The following is a 12,092-nucleotide window of genomic DNA, read 5'->3' as shown; positions in this document are numbered from 1 at the left end:
AAAAAAACGTGCTCGTTTTCGCGATTTTTATAAAACACCGCATCAGAATCACCGTCATATCAGTAGCGATGCTGACTGGCATTGAAAGTAAAAAGATAAAAGTCGTAGCACACTGATTTCCTTTGAAAATGATGTGGAAAAGATACCTATAACAGACAAAACTAATTTCGGTGGCTGTCTCTAGCATGAGAGGTTTTGCATTACTTGGTAGCTTTGGAGTGCGAAACGTTTTTTGTCAAAAAAACACTGGCTTCGAAATCTGCACCAACACGTCACCTAAGCAGGTTTTTCCACCAACGGTGCAGCAGTGGTTTTTTGTGTGCCATGTTTCGTAGGTAATTTTGCATTTGACTGCCGTCATAGACAAGAGCAATATTTGCAGAGTGAGTATTTTTCTTGATGAGTTAATACTTCCTTGTCGGTTAAGTAATCGACAGTATACGGATTATTGAAGCTGGACGCCCTCCCATAATTTCCATTTTATTGAAGAGGCTCTGGGGCACTTGCAGTCGGACAAGCATTACCCTATGAAATTCAATCCTATAGCCATACGGCTGAAATAATTACAATTTAAGGGAATGATGCGCATCATACTGTGGCTTTGAAAAACGTTTCGATGATTAGAATAATGTGTAGCTCTATTTTGCACTGCGAAGTTTGTAAACACTTCTCATCTGTGGACTACGGCATTGAAGAACTCATAGAGGACTCATGAAGGAGCCATCATTGCTTAAAAAAATGCGCTCCCCTCCACCGTGCTTTTTACTTTATAAATAATTGTCCTCTATTTACGCGTCTTCGCTTTTGCAACATGCTATATTGAAGCACCTGGTAGTTAGGAACTCTTAACTTATTGTTCGGCCAGCACTGTAGACAAAAAACAAGCAGTGGCGTTAAGTGAGGACAAAGCACAACGCATTTTTTCGTACAAATTAATAAAAATGCAGCACTTTCAAGGATACACTGAATTTTTCGTAACGTTTTTTAAACAGTGGCAATAAACCTAATCTTAATCCCATCAAAGAACAATGCTGATAGCTTTGCCACGTGTTGCACTTCGGTGGACGACGAGTCAAGAGGGTTCTTGTGAGAGAAAGTATGAAGCTGTCAATGAATGTCTATACAAGGAACGTTTCTTTGCTATAGATGTTGCACAAACAAGAAACGCTAAGATTTGTTTCAACAAGCCTTTGTTAAAACTGCGTTACAGTGCTGGGGTAGCGAAGCAACTCTTTCTTATTTGTTGGTGGTCATTTGTAGTTCTCTGTGTTACACTTACCTGCAGTTTAAGCACTGAAAAGTTGTAAATTGAACTAACGCAGTGTTTGATGCCTTGATTCACAGGAATTGTCACTACTGAGCAGGCAACAAACAAGCTGGGTTGATCCACAGCTTCTTTGTAATTGGCCAAGTACTGATATAAAATTGAATACACTCCGGGTTAATAAATGTAAACTAAAACACTTTTGTTAGATATTTCACATTTGAATAAATTGTAACTGGAGTAATGTGTGTTCATTTTATAAATATTGAATTTTATTCCCATTTTTCAAACTAGATGACGTTGTGGCCATTTTTGTTTTTTTATTGTGATCATGCTATATCTGGGGTGGGTATTGTAGTATTTATGTTTTTCATTCTTTTATTTCTTAAATTTGCATGTGGAGAGTGTTTTTTTGACAAATTTAACGTTTTTGCAATGCTGGCTTTCTGTTATCGTTTGACTATGATAATGGTAAATCGTGTTTAGTGTTTTCACTTTGGTGGAAATGCGGAATGTTTTCATGCATACTCCCGTGTCACGTAAGCTCTTCGCGAATGAAATTCAGTTCAAATTCAATCAAAAAATAAATCCGGTTCCACTGTGCACAAAATCTGCTGAAACAGTATCGTGGTGGTTGTGTTGTGTCGGCTCGAACTTGAACGGGTGCTCGCGCGAGAACGACAGTGCTGCTGCCGAGAAACTTGTACGGTTGGCAGAAAGGGTTCTGCAGCTAAACGTCGGCGGCGGAAGACATTTTACCCTCTCTCTTCCCAAGCGGGAGGGAGAAAACCTTCCCTGCGAGACCACTGCGCCCCCTATCGGTGGTTGTAGAAACTGCTGGGGATGCGGATGCTAGGCCCACCGATAGAGGCCACCGGTGGGTCTGGGAACCTTCATCCACTACTCCATGGCGCTCTACCTTCAGTAGACGGACAAAAAGACTCGACGTAAAACGGTCCCATTGTTAAATATTGACTACGGCTAGTACTGCTGGATTAATGCGGGGGATTGCGCGTGGGTGATTGTTTTTGCCTTGTGCTTGCAGCGTGCTGGACCTGGATGCCTTTGAGAGGACCCAGAAGGCGGAAGGTCTGGGCGTCGGTGCCGAGGGCACGGCAGGCGAGAAGAACATGCACGACGCCGACTTCACATGTGCTTTGTTCCGTTTCTTGCAACTGCTCTGCGAGGGACACAACCTCGGTGTGTGGCTGAAATAGCTGCAGCGGCTTTTTGTTGATGAGTGTTGATGCTGTTGGGGGAATTGTGACGGCTGGTACTTTAATTTGGCCGTCTTCACACAGCGTTGTGGGTTGGTAAAGTATGAGTACGTTGATTTATGAACCCACCACCAGTGGCAAAAGTGTTGTGCTGGTGAGCACAAGGACGCGGGTTCGATCGCCGACGCAGCGGCCGTGTTTCAGATGAAGGCAAAAAGGAACACGCGTATCTCGATATTCGAAGAATGTTAAAGATCCCCTGGCGATGAAAATTAATCGCGAGCACTCCACTACAGCGTGCCGTACACCCAGGGCATATATTCGGTGCGATAAACCACCCAAAATTGAATTTGGATCGCTTACAAAGCCAGTCTGTGCATTGCAAATATTCAAACGATTTCAATATTCAAAAACACTGCTCACTAAATTGTTTTTCAGGCCTTCGGGTAGGAGATAGGTATAAACGGGAAGGAAGAATAGATGTGCAGTATTTTATGTGACAAAGAGAGTGGTAGCCAAGAGGTGTACGTCTTGAACAGAAATTCTACAGCATGTGGTTAACTTAAGCTTTGTGGACGTATTTCGAAAGAAGCAAAGTAAGTGCGCAGGTCTTTAGGAAGTTTGCGCTGACACGCCGTAACCACAATTGTTGAACCAAATGTCAAAGTTTTGGGGAAAATGAAGCATTACTGAAGTACGCGACAAACAGAATTTGGAAATACGCAGCCTGAAATTTTATTGTTTTACGTTACAATGATTTATTTCCACATTTTAAACAATAAGAAACTGAATATGTCTAAGCTTGCTCTGCCTTTCAAATCTCCGGATGAAGCTGAAATTTCCCCGGTTGTAGTTTGTTGTTGCACATCTGCAATGTGTTATTTTATTTATTTATTATACCTCAAAAACCCCAGTGCGGGGTGTTACAGACCTTAGTTGAACATCGTACTGCGAATATAAATTCGTTGTACGATAAAACCTTAGTTGAAGTTATATTCGTTATGCGATGTTATTAGATCCGACGCTGAGAGCATCTCTTCCCGGCGGCCCTGTCCTTCCTGCGTGCGTGCGTCCGTCGTCGTTGTCGGCGTCCGCACTCTCCTCCGCTCACCCCCTCTCCTCTCCGATAGCGAACACTCTCTCGCGAGGGGCATTGGATTCGATTTGATCGGATTGGATTGGCTTGGCTTAGATTGGATTTTGATTGGATTAAATTGGATTGTGTTGCGTCATAGCCGCGGCAGACGCACTGGCGCAGGCGCGTGACCAGGTGAGAGCGAACACTCTCTCTCAACATCTGCGGGTGTGCGGCCCAGCGCGCTCTCACTCCGCCGGTGGGCGGCGCTGCGCGTGGTGCTGCGCATGTACAGTGCTCTGTCTCTCCGCGGTCTCCTCTCCTTCGGGCGCGCTGCGCATATAACCGGTGTGCCGCTCTCCGGTGGCCTTTCGGTCGACAGTTGCTCTCCGCTTGCGCTTGAACCCCCCCTCAGCGTCGCATCACACCAGGGTTCCCGCAAGGGGAGGTGGGCGTAATTTTTAGCTTTAGTGTAGATACAGACAAATGGGCCACGGGTTTGTTTTTCTACAGAACTAAGTCTTCCTAATTTTTTTAGTTCTAAGATTTTTAACTCCAATCACCATCTAGCATCATAAAAGGTGTGGTGCTGCTGCTTACAAATATTCTCCAGATTATGATTGACAGTCCGATTATGAGAGGTGAATTGTTAGCACAAACTCAAAGTACCCTGTATTGTGTGCTTTGGACATGTTTGAGAAACCAGGGGTCTTTAAATAATTGAAAACAAAGAAAGTTCAATGCCATAAGCTTAGCTTATAATAAACCACGATGAACTGTAGAGAACCTTTATGATTATGGACTCGTGAGCGAGTTGGTATTAGAGTCTTGAAAAATTGTAGGCATACAAACACCAGCAGAGGACATTACAAAAACCTTGCAGGGCTTGCTGCAAAGTCATTTTACTGTCTTTTTATTTAGGGTAAGGTCCCTTCTTTCCTCTGTCTGATTATAACCGGGATATCTTATTTCACAACTATGCAATGAGGCTCACGATTCTCTAAAAAGAACACTTTATCGAAATTATTGTTGTTCTTCTCAATTCATGTTAGGAAAGGTATAACTTGTTGAAACAGGCTGAGGACACATTTTATGGTAAAAACAGCCTGTAAATTGTGATGGTAAAATTTTTGTTTCAGAATTTCAAAACTACTTGAGGACGCAGGCTGGCAACACGACGACCGTCAATGTTGTAATCAGCACTGTGGACTATTTGCTACGGCTACAGGTAAAGAAAATTGCGTGGTGTATTGCCCAAGCAGTTTTAATCAGACACGGACTTGAAATGCGTTGTTAGGTATGTAGGTAATCTTACAGGAAGCGGCCTGTGCTTCGTATTTTGAGTAGCAGCCCGGTTGTGGAAAAACATTCTAAGATAATTTAGTTACACAACATTTTGTAGTTTTGGTGTAGGCTACAAATAAAGGTACCTACTTTCCTCGAAAGGCAGTTTTCATAGTTTTCTTTCTCTCGTGAGCAGGGACATTGTGGTGATGCTTAGAAGGAGTCCAGGAAAATGTTGGTGTTCCAAGTTGGTCCAGCTGTGTAATTTGCCTTCTAAATTACTGGCGTTAGACTAGAATAGGATAACTCTTTAGGCCATATTGAGGCTTGTGCAGAAACAACAAACAAAAAATGCTGAATCTTCGACACTTCTGTGTTCACAGTTCCATGCGGGATGCCTTCAGAACAAAAGTTTTTGTTGGAGTGTTTTTGGCGCGGTCACAGTATCAATACTATCAACACAGTATCACAGTATCAATGAGGTTGCTTTATAGGACTGCCCACTCGCATTTCATTACCTTTGAAAATACTAAACTCTAATAACGTGTGACCATTCCTCAAAACTTAGGAGTCGATCATGGATTTCTACTGGCATTACTCGAGCAAGGAAGTTATCGATCAACCGGTAAGTGTTCGACCGCCCTGCTGTAATAATTCTACCTTTACCTCTGCTAAGTGTGCTATACGGGACGACAAACTTTGTGTGGTGTACGCAGGGCAAGGACAACTTCTGCAGGGCTATCACAGTTGCGAAGCAAGTCTTCAACACTCTTACGGAGTTCATTCAGGTGTGTGGTGCACGCACAGACGGCGCTTTTTAGGTTCGTGGCAGCACCAAATATAATCAGGTTTTTAATCATTCGAGGTTGGGAGTTCCCACAACTCTTTGGGGGATGGTGATAATTTGCTAATCACCTGCATCTATTCTAACCATTTCTGTACAGGAAGCACTACTTCTGTACGAATATTTTAGCAAGCCAACTTAAAAAAGCAGGAACAGGCTAAGCGAAATACAATGAAGGAATCGGCAGTCCTTGACACACTTTTTTGTTGTTTACTGCAGGGGCCGTGCTCGCTGAACCAGCAGGCGCTAGCACACAGCCGTCTTTGGGATGCGGTGACGGGCTTCCTTTTTCTGTTTGCCCACATGCAAGACAAGCTTTCCAAGGTACAACATCTTGGCTATGTCATGGAGGAGCTGTACGTTTAGATATGCGGCCCACTGTGCCCTATCTTGACAATGATTCTTGGGGACAATGCAAAGAAGCTTTATATTTAAGAAGTGTACGAGTACATCGCGCGTTGCTGGTGACTCTTTTTCGTGAAAGTTTTGTGCTCCTTGACTCATTCAGGAGCGTTTGAACTTTGGCAAATTGATACATGTCTTGATGAAGCGGCACCAAACAGGTCACAGTAACTGCAGTGAGAAAACAGGAGTAAGTAAACTGTGCGTCTACGAAGTAATTGTGTCCTAAAACTAAGCAAACGTGTTTGTCTGTATTTTGTTACTGTGTCCGGTTTCCGTGCTGTGTGACCTGTTCACTCATTGAGCCTCGTTTTCAACTTTGTTAGAACTGTCTTTTCACTAAGTCAATTAGCTAATCTAGAACCTTTCTTCATGCACTTGGTCGCACTGCTGAATTGAAAGATTGACTGAAGATAGAGATTGACTAAAGATGTTTTGGGTTGATGTCACAGGAAAAATAGTGTGGACGCAATGACACGCTGCAAGTTTATTCACGTGGACACATGAATTATGTTAAAAGAACAAATAGAAAACCCACAAACAAATATTGTAATTGTTAGCGTTTCAACTCAACTTTGCTATTGAGCCAGGTGAAAAGCAGTTATATACTGCTTAAAGGTGTCTGGACGAACTTTATCGACGGCAGTCTAATCGAAAAAAAAGCTTGTTCGTTGGCACTGCAGTGATATAAAGTAGACATTACGATTGTGCTCGCGATAACCCACAGCTGAATTGTTCATCACTCAGTTGTATTTTGCGACACGCTTACCTACGCACTCATAATATTGCCTTAAGAACACCAAGCAAAAGAAAAATTGTTCTCTATTTTGCAGTTGCAGCTGAATGGGCTGGTTGATGCACGTTTTTATTCCTGATTTTTGCTATGATGTGCTCATAGGACTTGTTCAACTTCGGACTGTGTGAGCACTTATTTGTTGGAATATGGTTGTTAATGTATTTCAGAACTCGAGTCAGCTGGACCTTCTCAAGGAGTTGCTGGAACTACAAAAGGAAATGGTTATTATGATGCTCAGTATGCTTGAAGGTAAGTTTTAAAGCTTAAACTTTTTATCTGATTTTTTAAAAATATTGATTGTTGTGTGGCAGGATATTATAAAAACAAACGTGCACTGATATATGTTGATACATCCGTAAGCAGAAAAGGGAAGCATTTAAAAGTATGATTTATAGGTATGGCTTTTGTATTTTTGTAAAAGCATGCCCCTTTAGGCTTAGCCACCAAAGAATAGGGGGTTTGCCTTTTTGGTGAATGCTGTACTTCTGCTTTAGTTGGCAGTTCTGTGAATCGTCTCAAAGGTTCACTTGTTTAGTGAACCTGTTGGAGAAGAATGTCTGACCGCGGGGTAGTGGCTCGCAATAGCGTCTTGCACTAATAAAGTTTCATTTTTCACACTGGCTTGCAATAGCGTCTTGCACTAATAAAGTTTCATTTTTCACACTGGCTCGCAATAGCGTCTTACACTAATAAAGTTTCATTTCACACCAGTGATACTTCACTTCACAAATGTTGTAAAGTGACAATACAGCGTCCAGAAAATGGCAATTTACTGAGTGCACGAAAAAAATACAGGGACAATAAAGGTCGCAGTCGTTACCAATTTTCAGAACGCATAAAAATACCGTATTTGCTCGCATAATAAACCCACTCGCACAACGAGCCCTCGCACTCGCACACTTTTCTTCTTGAGAATTTACTTTTTTTTTCACTTTGAATAACAAATGCAGCGGGGATATGTTTTTATCTCAGCATGGTTGCTGATGCTGTAGACAATCGCAGTAACTTGATATTACGCCACAGTACACGCAGAAATGCCAAAAACGCATTCCAACAAAAAGAAATCCCAGCAGCAGCCAGAGACGGGAGCGGCAGTGCTGTGTCTCACAATTTAAAAATTGCGCGCTTGCGGTGCACCACCTGCTGAACGCAGAACAAACCTTGCGCCATAAAAACGTTTCGGTGTGCGAACAAAGTGCAAAGCGCACTCCGCACTCCTTCCCTGCTCTTTGCCATTCTGGCTGGTTTTGGCGCCGTGTGAATAAAGCACTAAACGTACTCCGCACTCCTCTACTCTAGCTGTTCCACGACGTCGCCATTACGCTCCGTGGTTGTTTCTCAGCCGTTTTGCGACCTTTTTTGAGCTCCTCGTGCGCTCCGTACGATAGGCCAGTACATAAGCTACACAGCCGGTTTTAAACTGAAGGTGGTGCAGCATGCTTTGATGCACATGGAAACCGCGCGGCTGGGCGGCACTGCAGTGTTGACCCCGCGCGTGTACACTACGGGCGAAGAAAACGAGGTTTTTGGGCGGTGAACAAGGTCCGCCGGTCGTTTCCTGGGCCCAAAAAAGGGAAGTTTCCGGGTGTGAGAAAAGAAGTTTTTCAGTGCTTTGACTGCACGGAAGACGGTGCGCTGTGGGCCGACTACGAATGTGAAGCCGCTAGCAATTTCAGTGAGGAGGACAGCTCCATGGCGAGTAGAAGGCCACTGGCATGTTCAGAATAAAAAAATTCCATTACATATCACTCACGTGTTTTTACGAAAATGCTAGGGCTCTGACGCGCTTCTCTTAGAAACTGTATTGTGTGGAATTTCAACTTTAAAAATCGGTTGTATTTTTTTCCCACATAATAAACCCTCCCCCCAAATTCACGCCGAATTTTCTGGAAAAAAAAGTGGGTTCATTACGCAAGTAAATATGGTAATATATAATACACGGATGAAAAGTCTGTATCACAGATCGTTTATTCATTCTGGATGACGTTTATGAATGGGTGTTAAGGGAAGGAAGCTAAATGTTTCAAATACACAACACTTGAAAGGCGCTTTTTTGTATAAAGGTAGTACTATTGCCTCTAGATTATGGTGGGTGTGTTAAGCTCCAGTAACTGCTCTGCAAAGTTTACCTGTGCCATATATTACGTTCAGCTAACGAATGTGCAACCAACAATGTGCGAAATAATTTGTTTTGTGCAGGCAACGTGATGAACGGCACCATTGGTAAGCAGATGGTGGACACTTTGGTCGAGTCTGCATCAAACGTTGAGGTAAATATACTCTAATACCCGCAGCCACCTCCAATACAGCCGCGAAATGTAGAAACGGCAGAGTTACCGTCTAAACTAAATCGTCGTAATTATCAGCTCGCCCCTGGCATTTCTTCTCCTTTTCCATTCAGCACAAAAATAAAAACTTAGTCCAAGAGTTTCATGTTCACTATATCAATTCCGCTTGGGCTTCAGGCAGAAACCTGCTTCCACATCTTGCGTAGCGCCCACGTATATCCTTAAGACAATACGTTGAGGATTTTGGAGAACAGCGGCTGGGATTCGCGTAACCGTTGTAACTTCCCTTCTGCCAAAAAAGAAGTAGGACTTCTTTGAAATTTAAAGTTCTGAATGTCAGTAGTCCGCCCACCAGTTATCCTCCAATAATTATCTTCTATTCTGTGTTGGAAAGGCCCCAATGCGAAGGAGCTGTTACATTGATTTTCGAGTGCGTTCCAATTCCTTTTATTTTTGCACACGTTTCTGTGGGGCCAGCGTACCTTCAGCTTAGAATGAAATTATTCTGTAACGCTTCTCATACCCAATCCAATTAACTGACATTTCTAAATTTTCAATATTGTAATTTCAAAAAAGCATAAATATTAAGTAGCTATAGGGGCGGTTGTCCAATCTCTTTGCGAATTGTACTTTGATGGTTCATTTTGGTCATTAATGAAGTTGTCAAAAATAATAATAAACATATTATTTAGATAAAATACAAGTTTAAAAGGCTATTACTTAAAAGCACAGAATAAGACATTTTTCCATGGCTGAATATCCTTGGACACTAAAACTGCACGGTTTGCTTGTGAAGTGCAAATGGGTTTTCTGGTGCAAGGTTTTTTTTCTTCTTCAATTGCTGTTTATACATTCCCTCGGGTGATTCGGGGGATTCTTTTTTGTACTTCAAAGTGCGGCGAAATTTATGATCCACTAAAACAGCCATCACATTCGTATTGCAATGTACAATCAATAGTTTGATATCCCTACGTTCTATGTGAAATGTTATAGCATGTGTAAAACTTTCCTGTGTAATACTGCCAATGCCATGTAAGGGTGCGTGGCACAGCCAAGCTATAAAGTTTGCTTTTAGCACATGAACCCCTCCAGATGTGTTCGTGGGAAAAAAACTGATTTAATGATTTACTTGACTCTTCCAGCTTATTCTGAGGTTTTTCGACATGTTCCTAAAGCTGAAGGAGCTCACTTCGTCAAGCTCGTTCCAGGTGCGTTTCTACGTCAAAATACAAATACGCTGCAAACCTAACATTTCCTTACACGAGCGACGTATTGCAATTCACCTGTAGGAGATTGACTCCAAAAACTCGGGCTGGATATTACCGAAGGACTTCCAGAAGGCCATGGAGCAACAGAAAATCTACAACGCGTATGTATATCGTAGAAAGAAAGCGTTCCGGGGCCTATGTATGCCGAGCTTGTTTTTAAACTTGGTCTCGCTCTGCACACTACAGCTATCTGCAGAGCACAGCAGGGGTTGTGAAAGACGTAAAGGTGGAGGGTATGTGCCAACGATGCATGTGCTCTGGACTGAAGAAACATACAAAGGGAAATGGCGGCATATTTAAACCGAAAGCTACCAAGCAACAAAAAGTGCCTGGTAGGAAAATAGCATGTAAAGTTGTACTGTGCGAAGTTCGCTTTGCAGCACGTTTTTCATCGTGTTGGCTTTGCCGTTTAAAATATTTAACTTTGCGTTAACATATTTGGGTGCATTGAGTGAAGTTTGTTCTGTTACCAAATAAAGAAATACTACCCTTGGTACACTCTAATTGGTTTTATCAGTAACAAAAATTGTCGAAAATGAATGTGGTTTCTGACGTAACCAGTGATATATTATCGTCTTTTCTTTCTTTCAGGGAAGAAATTTCATTTCTAATGAGCTGCTGTGAGCCAAACATCGACGACTTGATTGATTACCGCGAGTTCACCGAACGATTTCATAATCCAGCTAAGGATATTGGTAAGATATTTCTAAATTAGCCTGTACGAGGTTTTTATAATTACGCTGAAAAACGAATTTTTATGTCCGATATGAAAGAAGCTGTACAAATTTTTTTTATTTTATAAAGTTAAAAGTGCCTATAATAGAAAATATTGGATTGTGGGCTGCCAAGTATGACGGGTGCAGTTTCATATGTTTTCTGTGAAGTTCAACGAAATGTTTGCGTCAAGCTGTGGCGAGGGCATTGCATTCTATTAAGATGTTAATTACGGATCGCACTCCGTGCCTGCTGTACGGGGGTCTGAACGAAATGGAGCTGGTGCAGGCGTGTTACAAGGGTGTGTATTACATGTATAAGAACAATGGAGCTGATCCTTGAACCAGTAAAACTGTTTCCAGGTTTCAACCTGGCTGTGCTGCTGACCAACCTGTCGGAACATATGCCAAATGATCCACGGTAAGGATAGCGCGAATCACATCTTGCAAGGCAAATGTTGGTGCACCCAACGGACGTAGCTACGACTGTGTTCGATTTGAAGGCTTTGCGATGTAAAATGGGAGATGGAATTGGTGGCCGCATGGCATGTGTCAAAAAGTATAAAAAGACTGCTTGTGCACGGCCGTCAAACAGACGAGATGTATGCTGGGGCTAACGTTGGATGCACGATATGTTTTTTTTTTTGGGAGACAGCAACGAGCCCTGTTTTGTATTCGCGATCACACTGGTTAAGTAGGCACATAAAACAAACTACAGCTGCGCTTTTACTCTTTTTTCGACTCTCTCCAATTGTTATTGATTTTCGCGCAGTTATATGAAGAAAGGCATCTGTGTCAGTGGTATCAGAATTAGACGGTAAAAGTCACATATTTAGAGAGCCAACATTATGAATAGTACGAAATAAATAGTTATGTGTGGAATCTGCCAAACCCACCTTGGTTCTAGAAAGCTAACCCCTGTAGCAGCTTCAATGGACTGC

At 42.4% G+C, this 12,092-nt stretch overlaps 1 protein-coding gene across 6 annotated transcripts in view; it reads left to right on the top strand.

Moving 5' to 3' along the window:
- The window catches only part of Ryr (Ryanodine receptor), a 405,814-nt gene that overhangs the window by 352,741 nt on the left and 40,981 nt on the right, over positions 1 to 12,092 (top strand). For all 6 annotated transcript variants that reach the window (XM_077672818.1, XM_077672817.1, XM_077672813.1 and 3 more), the window contains 11 exons: positions 2,310 to 2,464; positions 4,696 to 4,784; positions 5,409 to 5,465; positions 5,557 to 5,628; positions 5,904 to 6,008; positions 7,050 to 7,131; positions 9,082 to 9,152; positions 10,313 to 10,378; positions 10,460 to 10,539; positions 11,030 to 11,133; positions 11,515 to 11,572. In XM_077672818.1, the coding sequence (XP_077528944.1) occupies positions 2,310 to 2,464; positions 4,696 to 4,784; positions 5,409 to 5,465; positions 5,557 to 5,628; positions 5,904 to 6,008; positions 7,050 to 7,131; positions 9,082 to 9,152; positions 10,313 to 10,378; positions 10,460 to 10,539; positions 11,030 to 11,133; positions 11,515 to 11,572 (939 nt within the window). The remainder of the gene's footprint in view (positions 1 to 2,309; positions 2,465 to 4,695; positions 4,785 to 5,408; positions 5,466 to 5,556; positions 5,629 to 5,903; positions 6,009 to 7,049; positions 7,132 to 9,081; positions 9,153 to 10,312; positions 10,379 to 10,459; positions 10,540 to 11,029; positions 11,134 to 11,514; positions 11,573 to 12,092) is intronic.

The sequence above is a fragment of the Haemaphysalis longicornis genome, unplaced genomic scaffold (genome assembly GCF_048455015.1).
Source record: "Haemaphysalis longicornis isolate Haplotype H1 unplaced genomic scaffold, Haemaphysalis longicornis Haplotype H1 scaffold_6, whole genome shotgun sequence".
In the NCBI taxonomy this organism is placed as follows: domain Eukaryota; kingdom Metazoa; phylum Arthropoda; class Arachnida; order Ixodida; family Ixodidae; genus Haemaphysalis; species Haemaphysalis longicornis.
Note: the sequence above shows the minus strand (reverse complement) of the source record. Positions and strands in the feature narration are given on the sequence as shown.